The sequence below is a fragment of the Stegodyphus dumicola genome, chromosome X2 (genome assembly GCF_044657685.1).
Source record: "Stegodyphus dumicola isolate Sdum_Otavi_A_Nest chromosome X2, ASM4465768v1".
Lineage (NCBI taxonomy): Eukaryota > Metazoa > Arthropoda > Arachnida > Araneae > Eresidae > Stegodyphus > Stegodyphus dumicola.
In genome coordinates, this window is record NC_140781.1 from 28,648,120 (window position 1) to 28,674,920 (window position 26,801).

At 33.7% G+C, this 26,801-nt stretch overlaps 1 protein-coding gene across 1 annotated transcript in view; it reads left to right on the forward strand.

The window, feature by feature from the left end:
- Positions 1–26,801, forward strand: part of LOC118185622 (ATP-dependent 6-phosphofructokinase-like) — a 116,680-nt gene that overhangs the window by 26,795 nt on the left and 63,084 nt on the right. Inside the window, exons 4-5 of the mRNA XM_035355510.2 lie at positions 435–624; positions 12,114–12,279. Of these exons, the coding sequence (XP_035211401.1) occupies positions 435–624; positions 12,114–12,279 (356 nt within the window). The remainder of the gene's footprint in view (positions 1–434; positions 625–12,113; positions 12,280–26,801) is intronic.

Here is a 26,801-nt window from a genome sequence, read left to right on the forward strand (position 1 = left end):
ACAAGATCCGGCTTTCATTTAATAAAAGGTTTTCTGTATCTGTTTAATAGGATTGCAGTAGATATTTTCATGGACCTTCTCCCATCATTGAAACAGCAAGCATTGTTAGCAACTAGCCAAACTCAGTATGGAAATTTATGTCATTAAAAAAGTGACCAGTTTTAGTCATTCAAATCATCATCCATCATGTCAGTGCCAGGCTGTGTTGTCCAAGCAATATTGTTAAAATTGAAGGTGTTAAAAATGGAATATTTTTCAACTGAAAAGTTGCAGTTTTTGCAAGAAAGGAAATATGGATCTTGTAAAACGTTGGTAGGCAGTTATAGAGAATTATTGTAACTGTTTTATGTATGATGCAGTGCATGAAATTTTGCAATCAATCAGTAGACCTTTTCTCAATATAATCAAAATCCATTTTTTTATTTGTTATTTAGGGTGGTACAGTCATTGGAAGTGCTAGATGTAAAGAATTTATTCATCGCTCTGGCCGTCTGAAAGCAGCTGCAAACTTAGTAAAGCACAACATTACAGATTTAGTTGTCATTGGAGGAGATGGTAGTTTGACAGGTTCAAATATCTTTCGCCAAGAATGGTCGTCTTTATTAGATGAATTAGTTAAAACAGGTAAAGTGACTTATTTTATTTGTGTATCTTCAGTTTAAAAAAAAATTTATATGCATGCATATATGTAAGAAAAATTTTACCTCAATTTATGTAACTCCTAAAGTCTTTTTTTAAAATTTGATTCAGATTAGATAAATTGATTAAATTCAAATGACTTCAGAGAATCTCATGAGCCTCTACTTAGGAATAAAGTCCTTACTTTTCACTAAAATAAGATTCCAATACCTAAATTAAACCAGAAAAATTATATGTTATGTTCAAATGTCTCAAATTTTATGATGTAAAATTTGCAAGATTAATAAGTATCCAAACAATGCAGAGTAGAGAGATTGGATGTGCTAGATGTCAAATAATTGAGTAATACAATGAAGAAATAACAGTCTATGTAAAAAACAAGAGGAAATAGTTGTATCACAAAGAGGAGTGTAGTGGACTTTTGATTCAAACATTTATAGATTAGCAAAATATTCAGATTATTGAAAGTATCCTGGAAATCATGTCTTCTTAATTGAGATTTCTCAGACTTGCAAGTTGTGTTCAAATTAACAGAAAAAATTCAAGCAACTAAGAATTATTTGGTGTCTAAAAATTCTTCAAAATAAGAAACAAACAAAAAAAGTGCACTATACGGAAAAATCTTCCAAAATTTAAAATCAGAGAGATGCTTCTCTTAAAAATATATGTAGGAGGGCAGCCATTCACTTTCTAGGTTCACGACTAAGGATATCCCACTGTTGCTGTATTTCTGCTTTGCCTAATGGCACCATCTTTGTCTACTGTAAAAAATAAATGGTTGTTCTTCGTTTCTTCTAAAATCATTGATATAGTTTGTTAACAAGTGCCACTGTTAGCAAAGGTGTATGTTCAGTGCTTCTTTAGTGAAATATATATGACAGAATCTGCATTCCTGGAGGCTGTGACATGACACCTCAAATATTCAAGTTGAAAGCATGCTCCCAGATTAAGCACTAAGCTATTGATATCATTTGCAGGAGACCTCAGGTCATACAAAAATAAGTTTTCCACTTGCCACCTGAAGACACACCAAACCGTTGAACCATCTAGAAGTGCTATAAGACAAGCTGGAACACTACAGAAATTATAGCTTCCTTTCTAATAGCTCCAGAGCTATTGTCCAAACATTTTAACAGCCTACAATATGTCTGTGACCACAGCATTCTTAATTTCAGGGGGATCATTGATCAACTAAGGATTCCCCAACCTCTCTAATCTTGTCTTTGGTCGTAATTAATCAGGTCTTAAGATAACAATGGGAAACTAAAGGGTGTGACTGTTTCAAGATAATAAATATATGCTAGTTAGAAAAGTACACAAAATGTGGTGAAAAATGTTGTTTAGAGGGAACTAAAAAAATACAGCAAAAAGCAGTATGTTCTTGGTATTTAAGCGGAGGACTTTGCTTTGAAATCTCATGGGTCTTGTGCATAAATTGATCTAATTGTTCTAATATAATAATAATGTTGATTGTTTAATTATATTGTTATTCTTTCTAAATATTGTTAAATGTATACTCAACTGAAGGAGCAGCTAGTCTGCATGGGAATAGGGCTTATTGGCCTGTTTAAGCCCATCTAGAGATTCTTATGTCATTCACATGTTTGGAGACATGTGACCCAAGAGTTGTCTTTGTTAGAAAGGGCAGTGAAAATACATTGGTAGGGCTAAAGTCAGCCATGCAGCTAAAAGCATTCTGTTTTAATTGTTCAGCTGCTAAGCTGAATAAAGTAAGAAGAGGAGAACGCATGTGCTTTTCCTTTGGCTTGAAATGGAGCTATCTTTTTCAAGGTTCTCAAAATGTCACTATTGTTAAAGTAGATTTATATAAAATACTGATACATTACTATTACAAGCATACTGATCTACATTATTAAAAAATAATGCACATGACAGTTAACAGTTACATAATAATACTTAACAGTTATGTAATAGTACAGACATAATAATACTGTACTATATGGGTTACAATAAGTTAAATAAACATTGTTCAAAAATTCTATACTTCTGCAATACCAAAACACTGAGGGCACCAGTAAAAGTACATAGGTATAACAATACAAAACTATTGTAATGTAAGTGCAATGCTGTGCTTCAGTATTATACACCAAAACCATACAAATCTATCAGACATCTATTAATACAGTTATGCAGAATTTACACTGGAGATGCAAGTTCCGACAGAACTTGTAAAGATATCAAATGTACCAGCTGACTCGTGCCTAGATATTTTTTCACAAGGCAGAAAAGTAAAGACATGTCCCTGTATGGAGTAAAATTAACTATATTTGTAGACTATCATATTTATCAAAGGTATTTTGTATCATAATAATCTAAATTGTATGTTTTTAATTGTAGCCTTATATACTCAGAAGTAATGATTTAGTGTCTTTAATTAAAATCAATTAAAAAAATCCTTTCTGTTTATTAGCAAATAACACTGAAATGGTATAAATAATACAATTAATGTTTAAAATGCTGCACTAATTTTGACTTTTTAAAATAAATTTTTTCTTCTTTTCCTTTTTTTTTTTTTTTTTTTTTAAAGAAGCAAAATCATCAATATTTTTTCCCAAAATTATTTTATTACTTAATTTAGGTTTTACAGAGAGAAAGTTCTTAACCAAGTGTAGATCCTGCATAATTTTATATTTTAAAGTTTTTTGAAGCTGGTGCCACTGCTAGCAAGGATAAATTGGCAATGCTAGTGTAAATTTTAATGTAGACTATTCTAAACTGTATTTGTGAATTATTTCTGAAAGATTTAAAGTTGAAACAGCTTAGTATCCAGAAACAATTGGTTATTATTACCACTAGACAGGGCTGAGGAAATTTTTGAAGCATTTGTATCATCTGTATATTTAAGTGCTAAGTTATAAGCTGCTGCTTTTAAATTACCTTAGTTGTTTCTATTAGTTTCTTTCCAGTTAGAAAATGAAAATCGAAAGACATCTCGTTAAATTTTTCATATCTTCATTTTGTTTGTGAGATTAAAACTTTTCTTAGCCTGCAGTGAAATATTATTTTCTGAAAATGAATTATCTTATTTGACCATCTGATTTGTTAACTTTTTGTTTCTCCTTAAGTTCTGTGGACAGATTCATTTCTGAAGCAAAATTCTCACATTTTTCAATATTTACTCTCATCTGCTGTACATAAATGATTATTCCTCTAATATCATTGCTTCTTTGTTCAATTAAATATGACAAACCTATGAGGGCTGTCTGGCTAAGAGAAAGGTTGCTGTTATGGGAATCTCTCTAAGGGTATAACTGGTCCATATTTACACTACATATGGGAAAAACTATGAAAGCCTGTTCATTGGTATTGAAACTCAGGATCCAAAACTGCAGTTTTGTGTGAAAGTACAATTACAGTTTTTCATAGCATTTTCTTTGTTTCCTTGCAGTATTAAATTTGATGCAGAAAACTTATATTTATTTTTTTACTTTATTCGCATCAAAATGCTATTATTTATAGCTCATTGCAATGATTTAAGCATTTGTATAAATGGTTAGCAACACTAGCTAATGAAAATTATATAATACATGAGTCATTTATTTTTCAGTCTCACTTTCAATCTTAAATAAGTTAAAAAAAAAAAAAAAAAAAAAAAAAGCAATTTGGTTAGGTTAACTAAAATAAAGCAGACAAAAGCTGCCTCGGGGAAAGAATGGTTGCATATACACCGGTGAAATAAATTAAAAGAATTTGCATATTTTATCGAATTGCATGAAAAGAACCGAACTGAAGGAAAAACCACTGCTTCTAGATAAAAATGCAAATCTTGTCTGGCAAATAAGTAAGCGTACACGGGCATGTAGGCGGAGCCAGCAGAAAAACAGGCTTTATAAGTGCATGGAGGGTAAGACGAATTGCGTTAGCTAGCACACCTCGGCGAATTTCTTGGTGTTATCTTGCAGCAATCAGTTAAATTCACATTGAAACAGTAACATGAATAACCACCAACATTTAGATGATGGAATGAGGTGGTAAATTGTGGGGAGGCTAGAGACAGGCCAATCACAAGTCCAGATATGCAGAGAGTTTAATTTTAATGCCCAGTGTCATGTGTAACGTATGGAAAAAGTTCCAGGATACTGGATCCATTGAGAGAAAGCCTGGGCAAGGTCGTTCAAGAGTCACGATGGCCAGAGAAGATCGCTATTTGTCCATTTTAGTGAAGCGTAACAGAGGGCATACAGCTTCTCAGCTCTCTTGGAATGTAGCCACAGGAACCCGTGTAACAATGGTGACTGTTTCCAAAAGACTGAGTGAGAGAGGGTTGTTTGCATCCCACTCACGTCTAGGCACAGGTGAGTCCAATTAGCATGGTACAGGCAGCATAGTGATTGGAGTATGGAGCAATGGTCGACCGTTCTGTTCACCGACAAGTCCTGTTTTAGCCTAAACACCGATTCTCGCCGTACTTTCATATGGAAAGAGCCAGGGACCCGCTACCTACCCTCCAATGTCCGTGAAATCAACAATTATGGCGGTGGCGGTGTAATGGTCTGGGCAGGCATCATGTTGGATGGCCATGCACCTTTTCACGTCTTTGACAGAGGCTCTGTGTTTGGTGTGAGGTATAGGGATGAGGTCTTGGAGCCCTATGTTCGCCTTTTCCGGGGTGCAAGGGGCCCCCAAGTTCATCTTAAAAATAATAACGCGAGGCCAAATAGAGCTCTTCTGGTCGATGAATTTCTCGAGAGTGAGGATATTCGCCGAATGGATTGGCCAGCCAGGTCTCCAGACCTCAACCCTATAGAGCATGTCTGGGATGCTCTGGGTAGAGCAATTGCAACTCGCAACCCCCCTCTGAAAATCATCCAGGAACTGAAAACTGTGTTTCTGAATGAGTGGGACCATTTGCCACAGGCTCTGATAAACTGCCTTATTTCCAGTATAACATCATGCTGTATGGCTGTAAGAGGGGACCATACCCCTATTAACCCATTTCTTTTGTGTCTTCTGCAACTGCTGCGTCAGACTCCCATGAGTGTTACGTGTGTGTCTATTATAACTGTTGAATGTTTATTTTGTTTGTATTATATCAGCCTATGTTCACACCAAATTTTATTAAAATCTGTCCAGTAGTTCTGGAGATCGTTGATCAAATATGAAAATTCTTTTAATTTCTTACACCAGTGTAGGATTTTCTAAGGGAAATGGCTGTTGCTTATGTCACGTGCAAAATATATATATATATAAAAGGACTCATGTAAGTTGGGATCTGAGCCTCGATAGATGTACTAGTAGTATTCATATCCACTTGGCCATTGAAGAGTAACTGCAGTTCTTTTCCGAGAACCTTAGTTATTATTGAATATAACTCATTCCTTCTGTTCTGCAACTTAATATCTGTTACTTTAGAACTAGCCCACTCATTTTGCCTTGATTCTTTCATTAATTCAAAATTTTAAATCCTTTTTATTTTTAGAATAGTGAATAAGTCATCTCATTATTTGATTATAAATGTTAGAATAACTCAGAAAAAGCGATGAATTCTCTTACCAATACACTGCTAACAAAAAATGAAAATAAGATGCAGATTCCACCCAGCAACAATTATAACTCTTTTAAGACTAACCATAAATGAAACTAAGAGCAGAGTTCTGAGGAAAATTAAATATGTGCACATTGGGAAAAAGTATAAACTGTACATTTTGTTCCATGATGTATTTTATAATGAGAATTGGAGCAAGCCAAAACTATATTACAAAAATGAAGAAAAAGATTTAATATGATATATTGAACTTTTCTGTCTCAAATTGTTTATTTTTATGATCAAATCCTGGTAAGCTATCGAGTCCAAATTTTGTGCACTCTGTGTTTATGGATGACCATACAATGCGGTGCAGCAAGTTTATTGAAATCTGATTTGGATATTTTAAAATTAAATGTTAAAACGGTTTTTTGCTCATCTCTTCGTTTAATGAACAAAGTAAAATTCTCAGAATTTTATTGTTTGCAACATCAGATAGAGTGGATAAAATCTTTTAAATGAATCTCATATGAAATTTTAACTTAACTTTGGATTTATTTGAAAATTGCTGCTTTTTTTTTTTTTTTTTTTTTTTTTCCCCTCCTTACTATTTAATGTAACAGATGTAGGAATCACAAGTGTGGTTATTTATTCATTGCTGAAAAATGATTTTTCAATTGAACAATTTGATTGATAAAGTGTCATTCAGACTAAAAAGGTGAAAATTTTTTAAAAAATGTTTTGTAAAATAACCTTTTCTTTAAAATTCATAAAATCATTAATAAACTAAAAGCAGAAAAATAATTTATTATACAGTTTAAGAGGAACAAGAGATTGAATAATTTTCTTTAAAATTCTTCTACATTGTGCATTATGAATCCTAAAAGTGTAGATGCCTAAATAATAAAATTGAATTGCATTGTTAAAACTATAAGACATTATCTTTTTGAATTTATCAAGATTACCTCAAGCTTTTATTATTCATGGTATAAAATTGTAGTTTTGTAAAAAGTATTGTTTAATCTCTTTTTTCCTTTAAACTATATAAAAAATTATTTTCTTTCTTTTAATTCACTAATGATTTTATGAGTTTCAAGTAAAAGTCTATTTTATAAACGCCTTTTTGTTATTTTTTTAATAACAAAAAATTATTTTCCTCCTTTTAATTCACTAATGATTTTATGAGTTTCAAGTAGAAGTCTATTTTATAAACGCCTTTTTGTTATTTTTTTATTAAATATCCTAAATAAATCTCTGAATGTCATTTCAATGAACAATTGAACGTAAGAATTATTAAAACAAATTTAGCAGAAATACTCAGTTTGTTGACTCTGATGGGCTTGTTTTGCTGTTGGGATGAAATAAGAGCTACTGCACCAAGTTAGGGGGAGGCAGTAGAGAATTACTCAGCAGTATGATCACATTTTGTCTGTGTAGCTTATTTCTGAAAATATAAACCAACTTCATTGTGGCAATTCCCCAAAAAAATGTAATGCTAAAAAGTGGTACATACAGTACCATTATACTGTAGCACATTTAGAAAGCAAATTAATCCCACTAATTCTCTTAATTCAGTTAGATTGTTTGTAACCCAATTTTTTTTAACCTTTATCTAGGAATTAATGCATTAAAATATATGTATTAAAGAAATTTGATTGCTGTAAAGTAATAAATAAATCAATTAATTCAAATTTAAATAATTTTGCTGTTTATTATGTTGACACTAAGCTGCGTTAAAATGTGAACTGAAAGCCACCATCTTGACTGAGAAGATGGCTATAGAAAGTATGAATGATGGAAATCAGCTAGGCAATCTTTATATACAGAAAAGTAAAGAAGCATCAGGAATGCAGTGTATTTAAGTTATCATAAAAATAGTGTTGACAAACTTTTGTTACTGTAAATATGTTTTGAAAATAGGTCTTTTTGATGTGTTTTAAAGTTGAAAATGAACAATTTGTTTAATAATAACCTTCTGAGTGGGACGCAGGTTTTTTGGATTTGCTGTAAAGAGCTGTTTTTAAACAGTGTTTATTAGCTAAATTTGTATATTTACTAATTTTAGTCTGTATTTTCATGAACTTACATTCATTAAGATGACATTTATAGTATTCAAGAAAGTAAGAAAGCAAAACATCTTAAACTATAAGCTAATAAGGTAATAAATATGCCAAGTGACAAAAAAAATCTCAGAGCCGTTCATGCCATTCAAAGAGTTAAATGAATTCTAATTTTTCATGGATAATTTGAGACTTCTAATTTTTCGCCTGAGCTATGTGCTCTTTTCCTGAGCTTCTGAGCTATTTTTCACCTCAACCTTGTCCCAGCTATGTGCACCAGTGTACCACTGTTGTGAAAATATGTATATTATAAATCATATAGTGGAAGGAAGGGGGAGAATGGAATATTTAATTTGCACTGACAAAAAGGCCTTTAATGCGTTTGTTATAGACAAAATAACGATGCATACCAAAGTAGAATTACATACTACTAAGTAAATTTAAATTATTCTTGCAAACTGAAATTAAAAGCTACATTGGTGCAGCTCTGAAGATGTTTAATTGCTGTGGGTAGTATTGGCCCATGCGTGGTAATTAATGCCACCCCATGCATGGTAAATGGTTTTCTGAGATGAAAAGTTATTGTTTCAGAGCATTTCAATAAGTAGTGGTCAAGGTTATGTTGAGTGATTGTCACACTCATTCATGCTCACTGTCCCAAAGAGTGGAACATTGCAGACAGCACACATATAGACCATAACCTCTGAAAAACTGTGAGAGTTCTTATATACTGCTATGTGACTTTGCTGAAAATTTTGGTATAAAAGTGTACACTCTCCTGTGTTTGCATCATCCCAGATCTTCTGTCATTATCCCATTATGAGAGCCTTTGTGGTATGCAAATCCTTGTGTTGAGATCACTGACAGCCAATTTCATAGTTTTATCCCCTTTTTTATTATCATGGAGCCCACTGTGTGCATGAACCCACTGGCATTTCATCCTGTTGTTATCTGGCAGGGAGATTAAAAAATTTTGGATTTCCTTGAAATATTGTTTCTGCAATGCTGTCCTTGAATGGCATGCAAATTGGATGCCGAATATGTATAGATCGCCATGAAGTGCCCAAATTTAACACAGCACTGTCTAGCTGCTTTAATACTGTGAGTATTATGAGTTTCATGAATAAATGGTATTTTCTTGATTATAATTAAAAAACGAATCTCTCACTCTGTACCTTGACTCCTTTTCTTCCAATATACATCCAACCCAAAATCAGATACATTAAATCTGGCAAAAATTTTCACGTGTAATAAATAGGAAAGCCATCCTTCTATGCAGAATTTTTCATCCAATAATGCTGAGAGGGTTAATGGAGTCAACTCTACTTGGAACACTGAATTATTGTTATCCAGTCTCCATGTCTAAGAAAGTAATACATGAATTCCTCTTGGCACCCAAAAGCCTCAGCCTATGCCCTTTCCCCCTTTAAGCTGTCTATGTAAATATATGGGTCCAGGAAAGACAGTGATCTCTGTTCTGTTATAATAATTAATTTCCGCCAGGTGACATGGCAATATCGGTAACTAGGTTTGTACTCCAGGTAGAGATAAATGCGATTTCACAGGGTTGTATTGTTTTTGTGTCTTAATGTGCGTACCAGAGCACTTTCTTGCTATACTACTGGGTTAAGAGGGATAAGTCTAACAAGCACATTTACAGCACTGGTCAGAGAGATGTGATATCCCTGGCAGATGCTCAGAAGAAAGGTACATTGTACAAAACTAAGTTGTGCCATGTTTATGGTAATATGGGAAGCCCACTCGGAAGCCTCATGTGGTGCTACATGTTCTGCTACTGTCTGATTCCAGATTCTGAGCATCCATGATGATACTTTCTACCTAGTAGCTGTAGTTCTATTCAGAGACTTCAAGAGTTTGTATAAGCATTGTTTAATGTGCAATACATAATCATGCCAGTGTAGCTGAACATCAGTAATCACACCCAAGCATTTCAGGCATCTCACTATTTTAATGTTTTTTCCCTTGAGATCCACACAGGGAGTGTGCATGTACTTTCTTCATGAACTTGATAAGCATTCATTGTCTCTTGGGACACAAAAATGATAAGCTTGTGTTCCTTAGCCTAACTGCTAAAGAGATTACCTGCTTGTTATTACAGCTGTCTCATATTCCCTTCTAGTGTATCCTTTGACCTCTAACAGAAAATCATCAGCATAAGCTAGTATATTCACATTGTTGTTTCAACAAAAAGTACCGAGGCCATGTCTGCCACTATATTCCACAGCAGAAGACCAAGACACGATCCCTGTAAGCAGCCTCTTTTAATGTGTGTCATATGGCTTAGACATTGTAGCTTACACATGCCTATTAGATTGCTGTAAAGAAGATCGAAGAAGTAGGATGGCCCATATTTTTAAATTTCTATCATACCGTGAATTGCCACCATAGTGAATTGAAGGTATGCAGAATGTAGATAGGTGTGATAAATGTATGTAAGTTAGCCAACTTATTCATAATAATGATTTATAGTTTGTCCAAGGCATCAGCCATGAATGGAAAGGCTTGCTCTGAAACCATACTGATGAGTATTCAGTAGTCTGTTAGAGTTAATAAAGTGATTAACCCTTTCAGGACGGGTGTCCCGTATACACATTCCCTAAGAACATCTCTTACAGCCAGGTGTCCCATCCACGCGTCACTAGAGATTGCATTCAGAGGATGGGTGATGCGTATATGAATTTTAAGCTGGAACGTTTTTCTGAAGGCCACTAGAATGGCATCCTATGTCCATTACTTTTGAAATGAACACAGTGTTAGGTTTCTGACCTTGAGTTTGCTGTTTGACTTGAGTTTGATATATTCTGTTTGTATATTCTGTCTTCAGTTTTATTTTCAGCAACATGTAGCAGTTACACACAAGTTTTACTCATCAACTGTTGCGAGGGGGGGTTGGGAAAGCGTAAACAGAGGTGGGCTCTTTAAATCGCCGCGTGCTAATATAAATATTAATGTGTCTGATTTATATCCAATTCCTTTTTTTATATATATATGGTCTTTTAGGGTTACTTTGAGCAATGCAAAACTGTTACGTTTTGCATTGCCTTCAGATATATATTCCTGTTTCTTCTCTTTTTATTTCGGAAAGCCTCTCCTCCAATCTATTATGGCGGGAAGGCACTATTTATCAGAGGAAGAATACCCTCGTATGGTTAATGAACCATTTACTAATGCAGATGAGAGTGATGGTTCTTTTACTAAAGAGTTAGAAAGTGATACTTCTTTGTGCTTCGAGATTTACCACAGTCATCATTTTAAATTTTGTTACTTCTTACTGTAAATAGTCTTTATTTTGTTGTTAAACTTTATTGATGGATTTTATCAATTAAAACTTTGGAATAATTTGAATAGCACTTCCAAAAATTATTTTACAAGATAAGGAAATTTTTAAGTATATTTTCATGTAAAATAAAGAAAAATTTTATTAAGTGCTAATTTTAACATATATAAGAGCTCAAGTAATAATTTAAATGATACCAAAAATTACGGTGCTAGAAGTGAAATTATTTTTTTTATAAAACTAGGCTTAGCGATGCAAAACCTTCGTCCTGTACAGTGACTGCCTTCGATTCCCTTCCGTTCTGTACAAGCATCTGAAACAAAGGTGTGCTGTTGCGAAAGGGTTGATGATTACTCTGTTTTCTTAGATTATCAGATATATTAGAGGTCAATGATGAAATTGTTTGTTATCTAAGGCATACAACCCTACACCAGAAGCTACAATTGTGGGCAAAATATATCTGTATTTATTAAGATGTATTTTGGTTTTATATGCTACTTAGTATGCTTGTTGGTTTAAGCAAAGTGTGATACAAGCAGCACTCTGTTGAGATGTGATGAATTGTTTGCCTTACTGGAAAATTTTTCATCTGCATAATATTAATAAATTTATGAAATGTGTCTGTTAACAGGTGTAATTACAGCTGAAAAAAGGGCTGAGTGTGGACATCTTAATATTGTCGGTATGGTTGGCTCTATTGATAATGACTTCTGTGGTACTGATATGACTATAGGAACAGATTCAGCTTTGCATCGCATTATTGAATCCATTGATGCCATAGTAACAACAGCTTCTAGGTATGTATAGTAAATTCTTTGTGGAAAAATTAAGCAGTTGTCAGTTTTTTTATTTTAGGAAGTAAATTTTTAAATTATATGTATCCTGTGTTGAAAGTGGAAATTAAGAATAAACGGCTGTAACGTAAATTTTCTTTTCTATGTTTACAGATAATTAAAAATACTTTAAGGGTGTTATTTGAGCTGCATAAAGCTGACAGTAGTTTTTATTCTAAAACTTGAAATTTTTAAATAACTGTACTTATGTGAATGTGATGTTTTTGGTCAAGTAAATATTTTGAGAAATTATAAGTCAAATCATTTATTTCAGTGATAACGAAAGTAATTTGAACATAATGTTGCATATTTTATCTCGCTCTAAACATGTAGTAGTAGAAAGTGTTATATTTGAAAGATGCCATAATTGGCATACTATGCTTTGTAATTGTAACCCTTTAAAATACTGATTTAGTATTGTTATGAAATAATGTATATATTCTATGTTCAGTTACTGTTGAACTATAACTTACTTCTAGTGAAGTGTCTTTAATCCTACTTAAATAGCATGATTAATATTTTACACTGCAGACTCTAGAATATAGTGAAAGATCACTAATTTGGAAAATGTTGGCAGCATTTCATTTCACAAAATGCAGATTAGTAGTCAAATTCTGGAATTCTCCAGAAAAGAATTACAATTCATGATGATATAATTATAGCCTGTTTAAGACTGTGATAACCTCTCAAGTATGAAAGATTTTTGAGCCTTAAAAAGCTTGGCTTATAATTTTGTGTATGGTCAATTAAGCATTATCAACAATGAAGCAGAGTATTTCTAGTTTTTTTTTTTTTTTTTTTATAAATCTCGTTTTCTGATTACCTTGTGCTTGTCGATAGATCACATTTATTTTACTCTCATGTTCAAGACTTAATATAGACAAAAGAAACAACTAAACTATCCCAAAATATGTAAGCTCAAGGGAGGTCTACTCTAATTTTATTTGTACTTGTACATTTAGTAATTGCTTTTGGGTTGAAATAGAATACATTTACCTGGGAAATCTTTGAAAACTTCACAAATTATTTTTTTTTATTAAAATGTAAAATGATTTTTTACTTGTGTTTGAATTTCTATTACAGTAGAAGTCCAGAAATCTGCAATGCTTGGGACCAGAGTTTGTGCGGATTTTGCGAATTTCAGGACAGAAAAGATAATATTGAGACTAAACGTGCAAAATAAATAAGGTGTATTCGATACATTTAATTAAATTATTATATATATTAATGCAATAATTAATTATATGCATTAAATTATTATTACATATGTAAACTGATTATATTATATTGTTCATTTACATCAGGCTCCTCTTTTTTAAATCAGCATGAATCTGCTTCTCCTTTTCTCTCAGGAGTAGTCCTAAAATAGGTACCCCATCACTCCTTCGCTGCCGCAACCACTCGTACAAGACAGCATCAAGGTTTGCCGATTTCGCCTCATGTAAAGATTTCCGGTTTCAGATTCCAGTGTTAGAATCACTGTTGCTGTAAAATTACAACAGCTTTTCTTTATTGTTCCGTATACCGTACACAGTCCGTGTTCCAATTCCATATGATTCCGCTATAACACGAGCAGTAGCACCTGCCTCCACCTTTAGCAGAATTTCCACTTTTTTCATTACCATCAATGCAACGTGTTTACATTTTTCAACATTGCAAGCAGTAAAATCGCGATTGCGTTTCTTATGTGTCGTATTAAAAAGCGCTGAAATTTAAAATATTCTTAATTTATCCACAAAATATCCAGATAGAAAAAAAAAAAAAAAAAAAAAAAAAACGACATCATTAAACAATCTTGTAAAATAACAAAGCTCAGAAAGTACAACAACGTGAAGAAGAGTTGAGTTAATCATCTGCTTTTTTTTACCTTGATGCAGATTGGAAGGGAAAAAAACTCTTATCATGATGTCAATAATTTGGTATTTCCCTTATTATTATTCAGTAATTATGATGTCATTATGCAGTAAGTATTTTTTCTTCGATATTTCATACTCCATGTTGTGGTTTCCAGAACCTATAAACTAAATGTTTATATTTTGAGAGGCAATGCGGACTTCAGAAGTTGGTGGTTTTTCAGTATTTGACTGTACCACATTTCCTCATATCCCCCCCTGCCTTTTTAAGTGATTGTATTGTCTGAAAAATTGAGAGAAAATTGTGTAAGTGATTTAATTTCTAAAGAACATGGTTACAGTAAAAATATAACAAACTAAAAGTAGTCATGGATATACTGTTAACTACCAAAATATTAGTCCTTTGAAAGAAACTTACATTCTAATATGAATACAGAGTAAGAACATTAAATATGTCATGGATATTGGGCCAATATAAAAGAAACTTGCATTCCAATATGAATACACAGTAAAAACATTAAATATCTGATGGCTATTGAACCAATATCTGATGGTAATTAAACTGGAAACATCACACTTTTACTTACTGTGGGAAGCCCCAGGGGCACCTTACATGAATGAATCTTAACTGCAGTTCCCAAGAAGGACATCCGAGGAACAGAAGTAAAGGAGGTCAATCAAAAGATCTGGATTTTGAATAGATAAGGCTGTAAGGAGCTGGAATGTAGATAAACAGAAGTAAGGTGAAATCACATGTTTCAATAGTTTCTTAAGTGTGAGAATACCTGCCACAAGACACAGTAGCTTAACAAAGAACCTGCACAAAATATGCTTCAACTAATAAATGCAAGGGAAAGTAAAATGGATGAAATACCAGCCCCAAACATGCAAACGTAAATTGAATATACTTAATAAAAATAATCAAGGGAAGTACAATTTACCAATAAACTAGCTCTCTGAGGAAAATTTATGTGAATATTTTTAAAGAGCTCGGAACTTAGTACTGAAAGCTAAGTGCGATATATGCTGTGAAATACACCAACTACATTTTGCTGTGCAAACTGTATTGATATGAAAATATGATTTTGCTACAAATTTGTCTATAAAATCAAATTTCACTTAAATATATTTTATTTCCTAATCTACTTATAACTACGTGGTTATATTTATGCGGACATAAAATTTTCCTAGAATGTTTTTAAACCTTTTGCGGCTCAGTGTTCCACTACATGGAACACCCAAATTGAATCGCTTCTGAAACCTTTAAATTCAACCATAAATAGATAAAAATGCCTGTATATTATACTTTGAACTTTTCTGTTTAAACAGTAGATAGCAGCATATCACAAGGAGACACAGAATTTTCATTTATTATGTGTTATTCAAATCCACTTTTTTTCAAGTAATTTCCTCTATTTTTTTTAACGATGTAAAAAATGTTATTTGGAAAAAATATTAGGCATAATTTTGCTGGCTGTACTCCAAATTATTTGTTCTATATTTTTTTTTAATCTTTCACACAAAAAACATACGCAGAATCATTGAATAAACCCAGGTGTTCCATTAGCGGGAACACTGCGCCTTTAGTGATCTCATGCTGTTACGAATCAGAACATCTGTGCTTAGGAGAGAACATCCGTTGTTTACATTTTCTGTTTCCGTTGTTTTTTGGGTGGGAATGAATTCAAACAAAGCAGTATTGAGGCGTGAGGCGTGTTTTGTGTTATGAAAGCCTTAATATTGGCATCTCGAATTTTTTGGGAGTAGTTTTGGGGTGGGAATTTTATTAGTAGCTTGACTCATCTTTACTTAGACCTGGGGGAATTTTTTGCTGTCCCTTTTTAGTCTCATTCCCGTTTATTTTCAATAATTGTGTAGATATTTTTCGTGTATGTATAGATTATGGGCTTTTTTTCTTTATTGTTAATATTAATCATAGTTAATTATTTTAATTGTAGTTGGTTTGTGCTTCCATCAAAAAGGTGTGACTTGCTTTGAAAATTTCACGAAGCTAAGAAATAGGAAAATTTGTAAATATTTTTTATATAGGACTTGTGTATATAGATATTTATCTCATTTATCCGTATATATTCAAGAATATTGTGTATATCCAGGAAACCATGTATGCAGCCATAATACAGAGTTTTTTCATTCTTATACAAACGCTTCTACTCATTTTCAGGCTTCAGGGCCCACCAGCGGTTGAGCGGTAAAGTCGCTGAACACTGGTAGTTCGATCCGAGGTTCGAATCCCGCGAAAAGGCTGGCTGCATGGGTGTTTTTGTGGTTTTCCCCATGTGTAACGTGTATACGAGCCAGTTTCCCTTAGAAAGTCCTCCACGAAGGTATCCCTCCCCTTAGGCAGATAGCCCTAGTGTGCTTTGCCATAATTAAATACACCAACACAAACACCATTTTTGGGTTTCACTGCAATGTTCGCTTAGTCGCACTTTTAAAAGCTCTGGCGGCGCAGTGTTCCATTTCATGGAACACCCACAGAATTAAAACAGTAAGTGCAATTTTTACAAAATTTTACTTGTATACTCCTTTAGGACTAAATGGACTGCGTACAACTTTTTTGTTGAAATTCTGATGTTAACGTATAGTGCGCCGCAAAGGGTTAAAGAAGTGTTATTTTGGAGAATACAAACGAAAAATAAATTTGCTTTACTTTTTTGTAATAGATAATTTTTAGGAACGTACTTTTTTTTTAATTGCATTCACTAGCCGCTTTTAGACTTTTGCCATTACTAAGGCTGAACGTGGTGGTCATTTTCTTATGGAGGCACCTAATAGACAGCCACTGTTACCTTCCTATGAGAGGACAATTTACTTCTCCAGAATTCGAATTTGGACTTTTTGGTATTGCAACTACTATGCCTTCTGGGTGGCTTTAGGAACATTCTTCAGTTCTATTAATCATACTTCTTCTTTATGTATTTTGATGTAAATAGGAAAAAAAATGTGTAGCAGTAATGTTTAATTAAAATTTTATGTAACTGCTTTATATATGTATTTTTTTATATTATTATACTTTTTTTTATTGTGGAATGTATTAGTGCAGTTCTCAAAGGCCAGTTACCTTACGCAAGGAACGGAGGCCTTTTCAAGTAACTGCCTTGGCACCCTGGGCCACCAGTGCAGAGAACAGCCCTATTGATGGATATGTTTGTTTAGAAGTATTGCGAGCCTTCAAGTTTGGTAAAAGCAGGAATTCTGATGGTGTCGAAGTGTTGATCTATAATGACTAGAAAATTGGAGGCGAAGGCAGATTAAATCTTCAGTTTTATTTTCAACAACATGTTACGGTTACACACAAGTCGGCACATTAGGAGAAGCACACAGGAAGAAGGAGCAAACAGACTGCAGTCCAGCTCAGGCAAAGCATAGAAAGCAAGTGCGTAATGTTCAGGATGAAATATTAAGTCAAACTGAGTTAGATTTGGTTCTCAAAGCATTTTGATTGGATATTGCTGTAAAAATATTATTGGATGCTTGAGTTTTAGTTCAATTTACATCACCAGAATTACATAAGAGTCATATTACATAGATTTTTCTTGAAATGACGCAGTGCAAATAGATGTTGCTATTTTTAGAATAGAGAAGGGAAATTAATTTACACTGCTAATTTAATCTTTTACATATTCTTTATTTTTCTTACATATATATTTATATTAACTTTATTTAGAAGAAATATATACTTCTTCATTTGTGGTGCATGATTGAAACTTGAAGAAAGCTTATGGGAACATTGTGCATGGCTATCAAACAAAAATACAGTGTGATTCATAATTCTGTTTGTGGTTTTGAAAGTTTATATTTCATTTACTCTAGCAATTGCAGCAAAATAGTGCAAAACACTTCATAAAGATTCACTCTATGTTTTTACTTGTAATTGGTCTTATCCATATAATAATGGATTTAGCCATTAGGTGACTGTCATAATGCTAAGTTGCAGTGTAATGCAAGGGTGAATACAAATATATCTGATATAATACAGATCATGCTACAATATAAAATTTGATAGTGAGTTAGGTGGTAAAGTGGAGATTTTGTGTGAAATATCCAACAGAAATACCTATAGACAAGACAATTCAGATGTATGAAAAGTTTAAGGAGACTGGTTGCCACTGCGATGCAAAATAAACTATCTGTCTGGGATTGTTGACTTAAACCAAAGTTTGCTGGGGTTAACATATCAAACACCTGTAATGGGGTTATCACATCTAACAATGTGTGAGATTAGAGGAGACTTTCCCAAGAAGCAACTTTGTTTATCACTGAAAGGTTCCTAGCCAAAACATGTCTCGTCAGAGCCTGTGTCCCACCTTGTTACATGGGACAAAACTGAACTGAAAATTTTTTAGCTTGAAGCTTTTTCCATAATTTATTTCTCTAAAGAATTGGTTTTCACATAAGTCAACCAGTCAGATATTTTAGAAACAAGAATTCTGAGAAATGTTTCTTCCTATATGTTGTTGAGAGTAGCTTATAGATGTGATGTTGTTTAAGCGCAAAACTTGGAGATCCTTTTCGCTGTATTCGTTATTGCAGTATAAACGTTTTAAATCACAGTGGTTTTTATTTAGTTTGTTTTATTTAATTATAGCAAAGTAATCAATGGCTAGTTGCCTAAGGGAAAATGATGCCATTTTTAAGGCCTTGTCCTTTCTCATATCCTAGTTTCACATGAGGAAAACCATGAAAACTCCAATGAAGTCAGCCTGTTTACCTGGAATCAAATCCAGGCCAAACTACCAGTATTCAGAGACTTTATTACTTGGTCACTAGTGAGCTAAAATCTCAGTGACAATTATGAATCGGTGTATATTATCACACCTGTGAGGCAGGATGTCTGTGCTTCATGTAATGTCAATAATAATTAAATATGTGGGTGCTACAGGATTTTTAAAGATGTCTTGTACCATAATGTATTAATATAACTCCTGTGTTCTTCAAAGTGACTTATGTCTGTGGCAGTTCAGTATCATACATTAATGAATGCAGTTCCAAGAAAAATCATCATTATTATAAAGAAATGTAAGTAAATAGATGCCAATTTTTCAGACAGAAGAATTACTAGCAGAGCATTGCCTAAAGCAATATACACCTTTTACCAAATTGATTTTATCTCATTTTAAATCTTTTTGCCAGGATTTTGCTAGGGAAATGATGCACGCGTGCTTGGCCATTCTTTTATTTTTTTAAATCTCATGAAAGCACTTGCCTATTCAGATTGGCCACTTTTAAGACCAGAAGTGATGGCCATTTTATAGTGGAAGCAACTAATAGGCAGCCACCATTGCCCCTCCGAAGGGACAGACAGTTACAACCATGCCTTCTCTGGAATTTGAACCTGGGCCTTTTGGTACTGCAGTATGCTCTCCTAACCACTATACCGGCTGGGCGGAGCTTGGCCATTCTAGTGATACAATATAAAATGATAAACATCAGTCCAGATCTAGCAGTCATAATGTATAAAAAATATAGCAATTATTACATAAATAATCCGGAAACAGTCTTAACATTACCATCTTATACTGTTATAGTGGCTAGAGTTATAGTTATACTGGGCTAGAGTGACCCCCTATGTTGAACTGTGTTTAATTTGCAAAGCCCCTTGTTATTTTTGCTTACAGCTTGAAAATGCTATCACTGAAAATATATATGCCTGTATAATTAATAGTTCAAACTCACATTGATCTCTTAAAAACTATTTAGAAAATCATTTAATTGCATTTTGTTCCAAAGTGTAATAATAGGTAAAAAATCTAAAGTTACAATCAGACTTCTAAAATATTTTTATTACCTTTAATTTGGCGTTTCACAATTCACAGTTTGTAATATTACAGTTAGAATATTTTTAGGAAACATTTAAAAATAAATCATTTTAAACCATTCATGAATCCCCAAATCGGCAGGGATTAAATTACATTAGTAAGGATGTACTTGTTGAAATATTAAAAATCGACCATGTACTTGGACTAGGGCAGTATGCAATTTATGTGTGACTCGAATTTATGAAAGTTAAAATCCTTGTAGTTAAAAAAGTGCATAATAATCTTCACCCAGCATTGTGCTGGGATTAAAATCTTAACTTTTAATAACCCTTTATTTATATGATCAGTTCATACGATTTCATAATATTCATAACTTATTTCATAGGCTCTTTTTCTTGTACATAATCCGTTTTTCATTGCAATCATCTGCTGCCTTTACATTTTCATTTAACCATGCAGCCATATTAGTCATAAACAGCATTGTGTTCAGTTTCATTTATTATAAAGCATACTTCAAGCAGAAAAGAAGAAAAGTTTCTGTAACTGAAATAAGAATGCAAATATTCTGTCATTCTTCTACAGTCCCAGAAATCGTATTTAGCTTCAGTCAAGATTGCCTGCTTTCATATACAAAATGTCAATGAACATTAAATTAACATGAGTTTGTTAGATATTAATTACTTGCAGCCGATAGATGGCAGTGCCTCTTACCTGACTAGCTAGGCAAGTACACGGTATTTGTGCTGTGTCACACTCTCGTCACTTGCCACCAACCATGTAGCATCAATGTCTATCTTATGTATAAGTAATCTAATTTAATCTTATAAATAAACTGTAATTTATCTATGTTTGACAAGTCAACATATATAACATGATGTCAGAGTTAACCATGCTCATGAATTTAATGCATAAATTAATATTTTAAGGATTACGTGCATTTGAAAAACTTGGAATAAAAAATGGTGCATAACCTGCCCACGTTGTCACCGTTTGACGCTGGATCAAACCCTTCTGAACCTTGGAGACACTGGAAGGAAGACTTCGAGGACTATATCGAGGTATTAAGATATAGCCAAGAGTCAGAAAGCAAAAAAACTGCGCTTTTTCGACATGTTTGCGGTGACGAAATAAAAAAGCAATATCGATCGTTTGATTTGCAGCCAGAAGCGGGCAGCAATGAAGTGTCATTGAACCAAGTGCTAATAGAATTCAACAAATATTTCGCAGATTATCAAAATGAGATTTATGCATCATTCAAGTTTCTGGAAATAAAGCAATAGAAAGAAGAGAAATTCATGGACTTTTACTCAAGGCCACGATGTGCAATAGTAGATTGCAACTATGGGCAAGCGCAAGATAGAATGCTCCGTTATAAAATAGTGCAAGGCATCTCAGATAAAGCGTTACAAAAACAGCTAATATGAGAGACAAATAGAGCAAAAAAGACGCTGCAAAATATCATCAGTGAATGCAATGCGGCCAAACATAGCAAATAACAAGCCACTGAAATGAGCGAGAACAAAATCTCCGTAGATGCCCTCAGAAAAAACAAAGATCGGTCAAATCCCACACAGATAATGCAAATAAAATAGTGCAAGCGATGTGGGAGAAACATGAGCCAAAAAAGTGTGCCACGTTAAGAACGGTGTGCCAAAAGTGCAGTGGGAAAAATCACTGGGAGAAAACGTGTCGCACCAAACCAAAACAGAGAGTGCAAGCCGTTGAAGATACGGAAGTTAGCGACTCAGAGTTTATTTACCTAGGGGGAAGTAAAAACTGTTGACACGGTGGATTCAAATAAACCATCAGTCTGGTACCAAAAGATCACTGTAAATAAGAACGAAGTGAACTTCAAATTAGATACTGCAGCTCAAGTTAACATTATACCTAAGAGTGAATTGTTAAAGTGGAGTGAGAAATCAATAATTAAGAAAAATAAACAACCAGTATTGGATTATAGTGACAACCAAGTACCAATACTAGGTGAGTGCTACCTTACTTGTAAAACTAAAAAATTGACAAAAACTCTCAAATTTCTGGTAACTACTCTGGAATCATCTCCTATTTTGGGTCTTCAGGCTTACCAAGGCTTGGGTCTGATTGAAAGAGTGTATCAAGTCAAGCAGGAAAAGAAACAAAATGAAGAGACACCAGAGCAAGTGATACAGGAATTTGCAGATGTGTTTACTGGTGTGGGAAAACTAAATCGCACAGTAAAGATAAAAATAAAAGAAAATGTCATACCTCATGTTGCAGCACCATATAAAGTGCCACTTCCTTTGGATGAAAAAGTAAAGCAGGAGCTAAACAGAATGGTTGAAACTAGCATCATAGCGAAAGTTAATGAGCCTACAGAATGGGTGAGCAACATGGTTATGATAAATATGCCAAAGAAATTGAGAATTTGTCTAGATCCAAGGCAGCTTAATGAGGCTATTCAAAGACCTCATTATCCAATTCCTACGGCAGAAGCCCTTATGACAAAACTCCAAGGATGCAAAATATTTACCATTTTGGATGCCAAGAATGGATTTTTGGCAACTACCGCTTGATGAGGAGTCATCATACTTGACAACATTTACAATGCCCTGGGGAAGATTCAGATTTTTTTCTCTTCCTTTCCGTCTGAACAATGCACCTGAGGAAATTCAAAGGGCCATGGAGGAGATTTTTAGCAATGAGAACGAGATAAATCCTAATTTTGATGATTTAGCCCTAGGATCATCGTCTGTCGAAGAACATTGCAAGTTGTTGCGGAAGACACTTTCGATAGCCAGAAGTGCTCATCCACAATTTAACATCGAGAAGACACAGCTATCTCTGACCTCTGTGACTTATTTAGGACATGTACTGTCTGATAAAGGTGTTGCACCTGATCCAAAGAAGATCCAAGCGATTGAAAAGTTTGCAGAACCAAAAGGCCGAGAAGACTTGCAGCGATTTCTAGGAACAAGTATGATTTGAAATTGGAATATGTCCCAGGAAAAGAACTGCTAAAAGCTGATGCCCTGTCCAGAGCACAGTCAACTGTTGACACCTTTGATGACACCTTCAGTCAAGAACCTACTGTTAATGTAAGTCTATAACACAAGTCTCTCCAACAAAATGGCAGGAAATCGTAAAAATGACAGAAAAGGACCCTGAATTGCAAGATGTGTTATTTCGTATCAAAAATGGATGGCCAGAAAGAAGAAAACAAGGCCAGCAGTACAACCTTACGGGCAGCGCAAAGAAGAGCTTTATACAACAAAGGATGGAATAATTTGTCGAGGACAACGACTAGTTGTGCCAGCATCTCTTAGGAAAGAAATTATGAAAAAACTGCATGTGTCTCACAAAGGTATAGTTTCTAGTAAATCTAGAGAATATTTTTACTGGACTGACATCAACAAAGATGTGGAAGAATATGTTTCTAAATGTGCGATATGTCAGAAATATCAACAGGCTAATCAGAAAGAAGTTCTTTTAGACTGTGATCTACCAGAGAGACCCTGGCAAAAAGTTGCGTGTGATTTCTTTTACCTGAAAGGATAGCAATATCTGTTAATGATAGACTACTTTTCAAAATATGTAGAGCTGAAACCACTTAAAAGTATAACTGCTGAAGCTGTTATGAAGTCTATTTTTGCAACACATGGAATACCAGAGAAGCTCATCACTGATGATGGACTACCATACAACTCGGAAGCATTGCGGAAATTTCTTGAAGAATGGGGTGTTATGCATAACATCACATCACCACATTTTCCTAGAGCAAATGGGCAAATTGAAAGACCTGTCCAAACTCTCAAGAAGTCTGAGCAAAGCTGCGGAAGAAGGAAAAGACTTGTATATTGTTTTGCTAGATTATAAAGTTCAACCTGCAAAAGATTTGCCATCCCCAGCTGAATTATTAATGGGAAGAAGACTGAAATCTTTTCTGCCATCACATCCTAAAGCATTGCAACCAAAATTTCAAATAAAAGGTGCAAGTAGAGCCTTAGAAAAAAAGGCAGATGGTGCAAAAGAAATATGCCAATAAACACTCAACCCAGCTTCCAAAACTTGATGAAAATGATAAAATGTGGTTCAAATGGAAAATTAGAGCCTTGTAAATAGGGTATGATCATGAAGACAGATCCTCAACCAAGATCTCATGTCATAAAAGCGAATCATGGAACTGTGTATAGGAGAAACCGACATCCCATTCGTAAAGACAAGTCTATGTGTGAAATGACAGAGTGGAACAGAACAACGGTAGCTTTGTTTGGACTTGATCAATCAACACTGGATCAACCTGTTCTTGTAGATAATGATAAGCAGGATCCACCCAAGGAACAGGAAAGTGATTCTACTAAACATTCTCAAATTCCATTAAATGTATCAACTGAACCAATGTTAAGACAATCAAGTAGAAATAAAATAAAACCTCTTTGATATAGAGACAATTAGGGAGAACTTAATTGATGCCAAAAAAATTATACTTTATTTATAGACTAACTATGGAATTTAATGAACTGTTCAGAACTCTAAAATATCAGTTTAATTAGTAAGTCACAATTTTAAAGATTTAAGTGAGTCATCCAGGTAGTAATTTTGCTATGTTCTCTAAAGTCAACTGTTAAATGATAATTTAATGTCAAATTGTTTTCTTAAGTTAACTGCTAAATAAGTAATGATGTAAAATATTTATTGTACTAAGTTAGTAACATGCACTAGTCTTGTTCTATAAATAAAAAAGGCATGTTAGATATTAATTACTTTGCTTGCCGATAGATGGCAGTGCCTCTAACCTGACTAGGTAGGCAAGTGCACGGTATTTGTGCTGCGTCACACTCTCGTCACTTGCCGCCAACCATGTAGCATCACTGTCTATCTTATGTATAAGTAATCTAATTTAATCTTATAAATAAACAGTAATTTATCTATGTTTGATGAGTCAACATATATAACAGAGTTGTGCATATTAATTTTCAATTTATTATTTTTTATAAGCATACAGTAAGTATAATTGGGTTTAGGCATTATATAAATGTTGCTTAGCACTGGAGTTCTAAATAGGCTTGGATTATTTATTTCCCAGCTTTTATTCTTGCACCTTAAAATTCTGTAGCAAATGTTGCATCAAGGGATGAAGCAGGTTCTGTTAGATGTCTTATTCATAATGAAAATATATGTTAAATCAATATTACCAGTATTGTTACCTATGTAATATACTATGGTAAGGTGAATCAGTGCCTTCTATAAATGAAGCGACAAGACATGGACCACTTTTTGGAAAAGTTGTAGCATGAGTTTAACCTTCTTTTTTATGCTCTTTGCTGTGTGTTATTCTATATTACTTCTGTCATCAGGATTATATCTAAGTTGGGCAACAGTAATTCAGTTTCTGTGTAATTCCAGATGAGATAACTTGTGTATGATAAGCGATGTCCAAACAAACCTTTTCTAATAGTTTTTAGTTTTTTTTCTCTTTGAACCACATTTTATAAGTACTGACGATATAACTGTGAGTGCCCTGAGTCCTTTTGATTTTCAAATTTTTCCATTACAGTTGTGTGGTCATTACTATTTGTTCTTAGTAAAACTTGGTTCAGTTCTGCTGTTTTTTACTTCTTAAGGAAAGAATTGCACAAAGTTAGCTGAGTAGCCAGTTCTGTTTATATTGTTTCGTGAACTTCTTGAAATTCTTTACAATACTTTTCATTTATGAAGCCAACTTTTATTCATGCTTAAACCTCTGCCTGCTCAATTTGTGGACCAAAATCTCCTCAAAATTTTTTAGTTTTCTTTTTTCCAAAATTTTAAATCTATATATATTGGAGAATTGAAAACTAGAAAGGATTTTTATGTAGATTTTTATCATGAGAAACTAAGCTGTCAGAAAAACCAATTTCAGATGTTATTACAAAAAAATTAATAAATTTAAATTGAATTACAGTTAATTTCTATTAATCACAGTATATAAAAGAGTCAAATGTATAAAGCGTAAGAAAATATAATGCACTGAGGGAAACATTCTTTAGAAATATAGTTTAGTATGATAGAGTTTGAAACAGGGTTCAAGGCAAAGTCCAAAGTCCATCAAAACTAAAATCCCTTTTAGAATCTGAAAAATCATCAAGAATATATACTTTGTCAATCACTGAACATTTTCCAGCAGCCATTTCTGATTAGAGAAAGGGGGGCAAACATAGTGAAGTTAGAGCAGTAAATACCAAGTACCCCCAAATGCTGCAATTTAGTGGACAACTAACATCTATTGGTCAAAACCTAAATTAAATGTCTAATACTGTATATAATTTATTGCACTGGTCAAACAGTGAGGGAGTGAGATATGCTCCTCAATAAAGGAAGAGAAACAAATGCCCGTGAAAATCGTGGGGTGAGCAAATTTTGCTACATTTGATTTGCTCATGGAAATTGCAGAATGAGCAACCAGAGGGTTGGTTAACATTTTTAGTGTATATTGTAAACAAAATAGAGTATAATAGCACATTATAATAAAATTGTCTGTAGAAGTTTTGACTGTCTAATTCTCGTACTATAAATGTTTATTTTATAGAAGATCAAAAGTTGCTCGTTCCAAAAATTCGATACTATCCATATCGATCTACTGCCAGTACCGTGGCAGATCTCGAAATCATCCTCATACATTTCTGAAACCAACCATAGTGAACCAGTGCAGAAGAAAATAAGTCTGTCTCTCATTCATCTCAGCTTTGTTATCAAGAGCTTGTCTGTCGAGGATGTTGCAGAGTAATATGAAAAAGATGCAGCTGTGTTGATGTAAGGCTTAGTAGACTCCAGGTCATTAATCAGGCCCTAATGGTCTTATGGTATAGTGTAAGAATGCGGCAAGACCATACCAGGT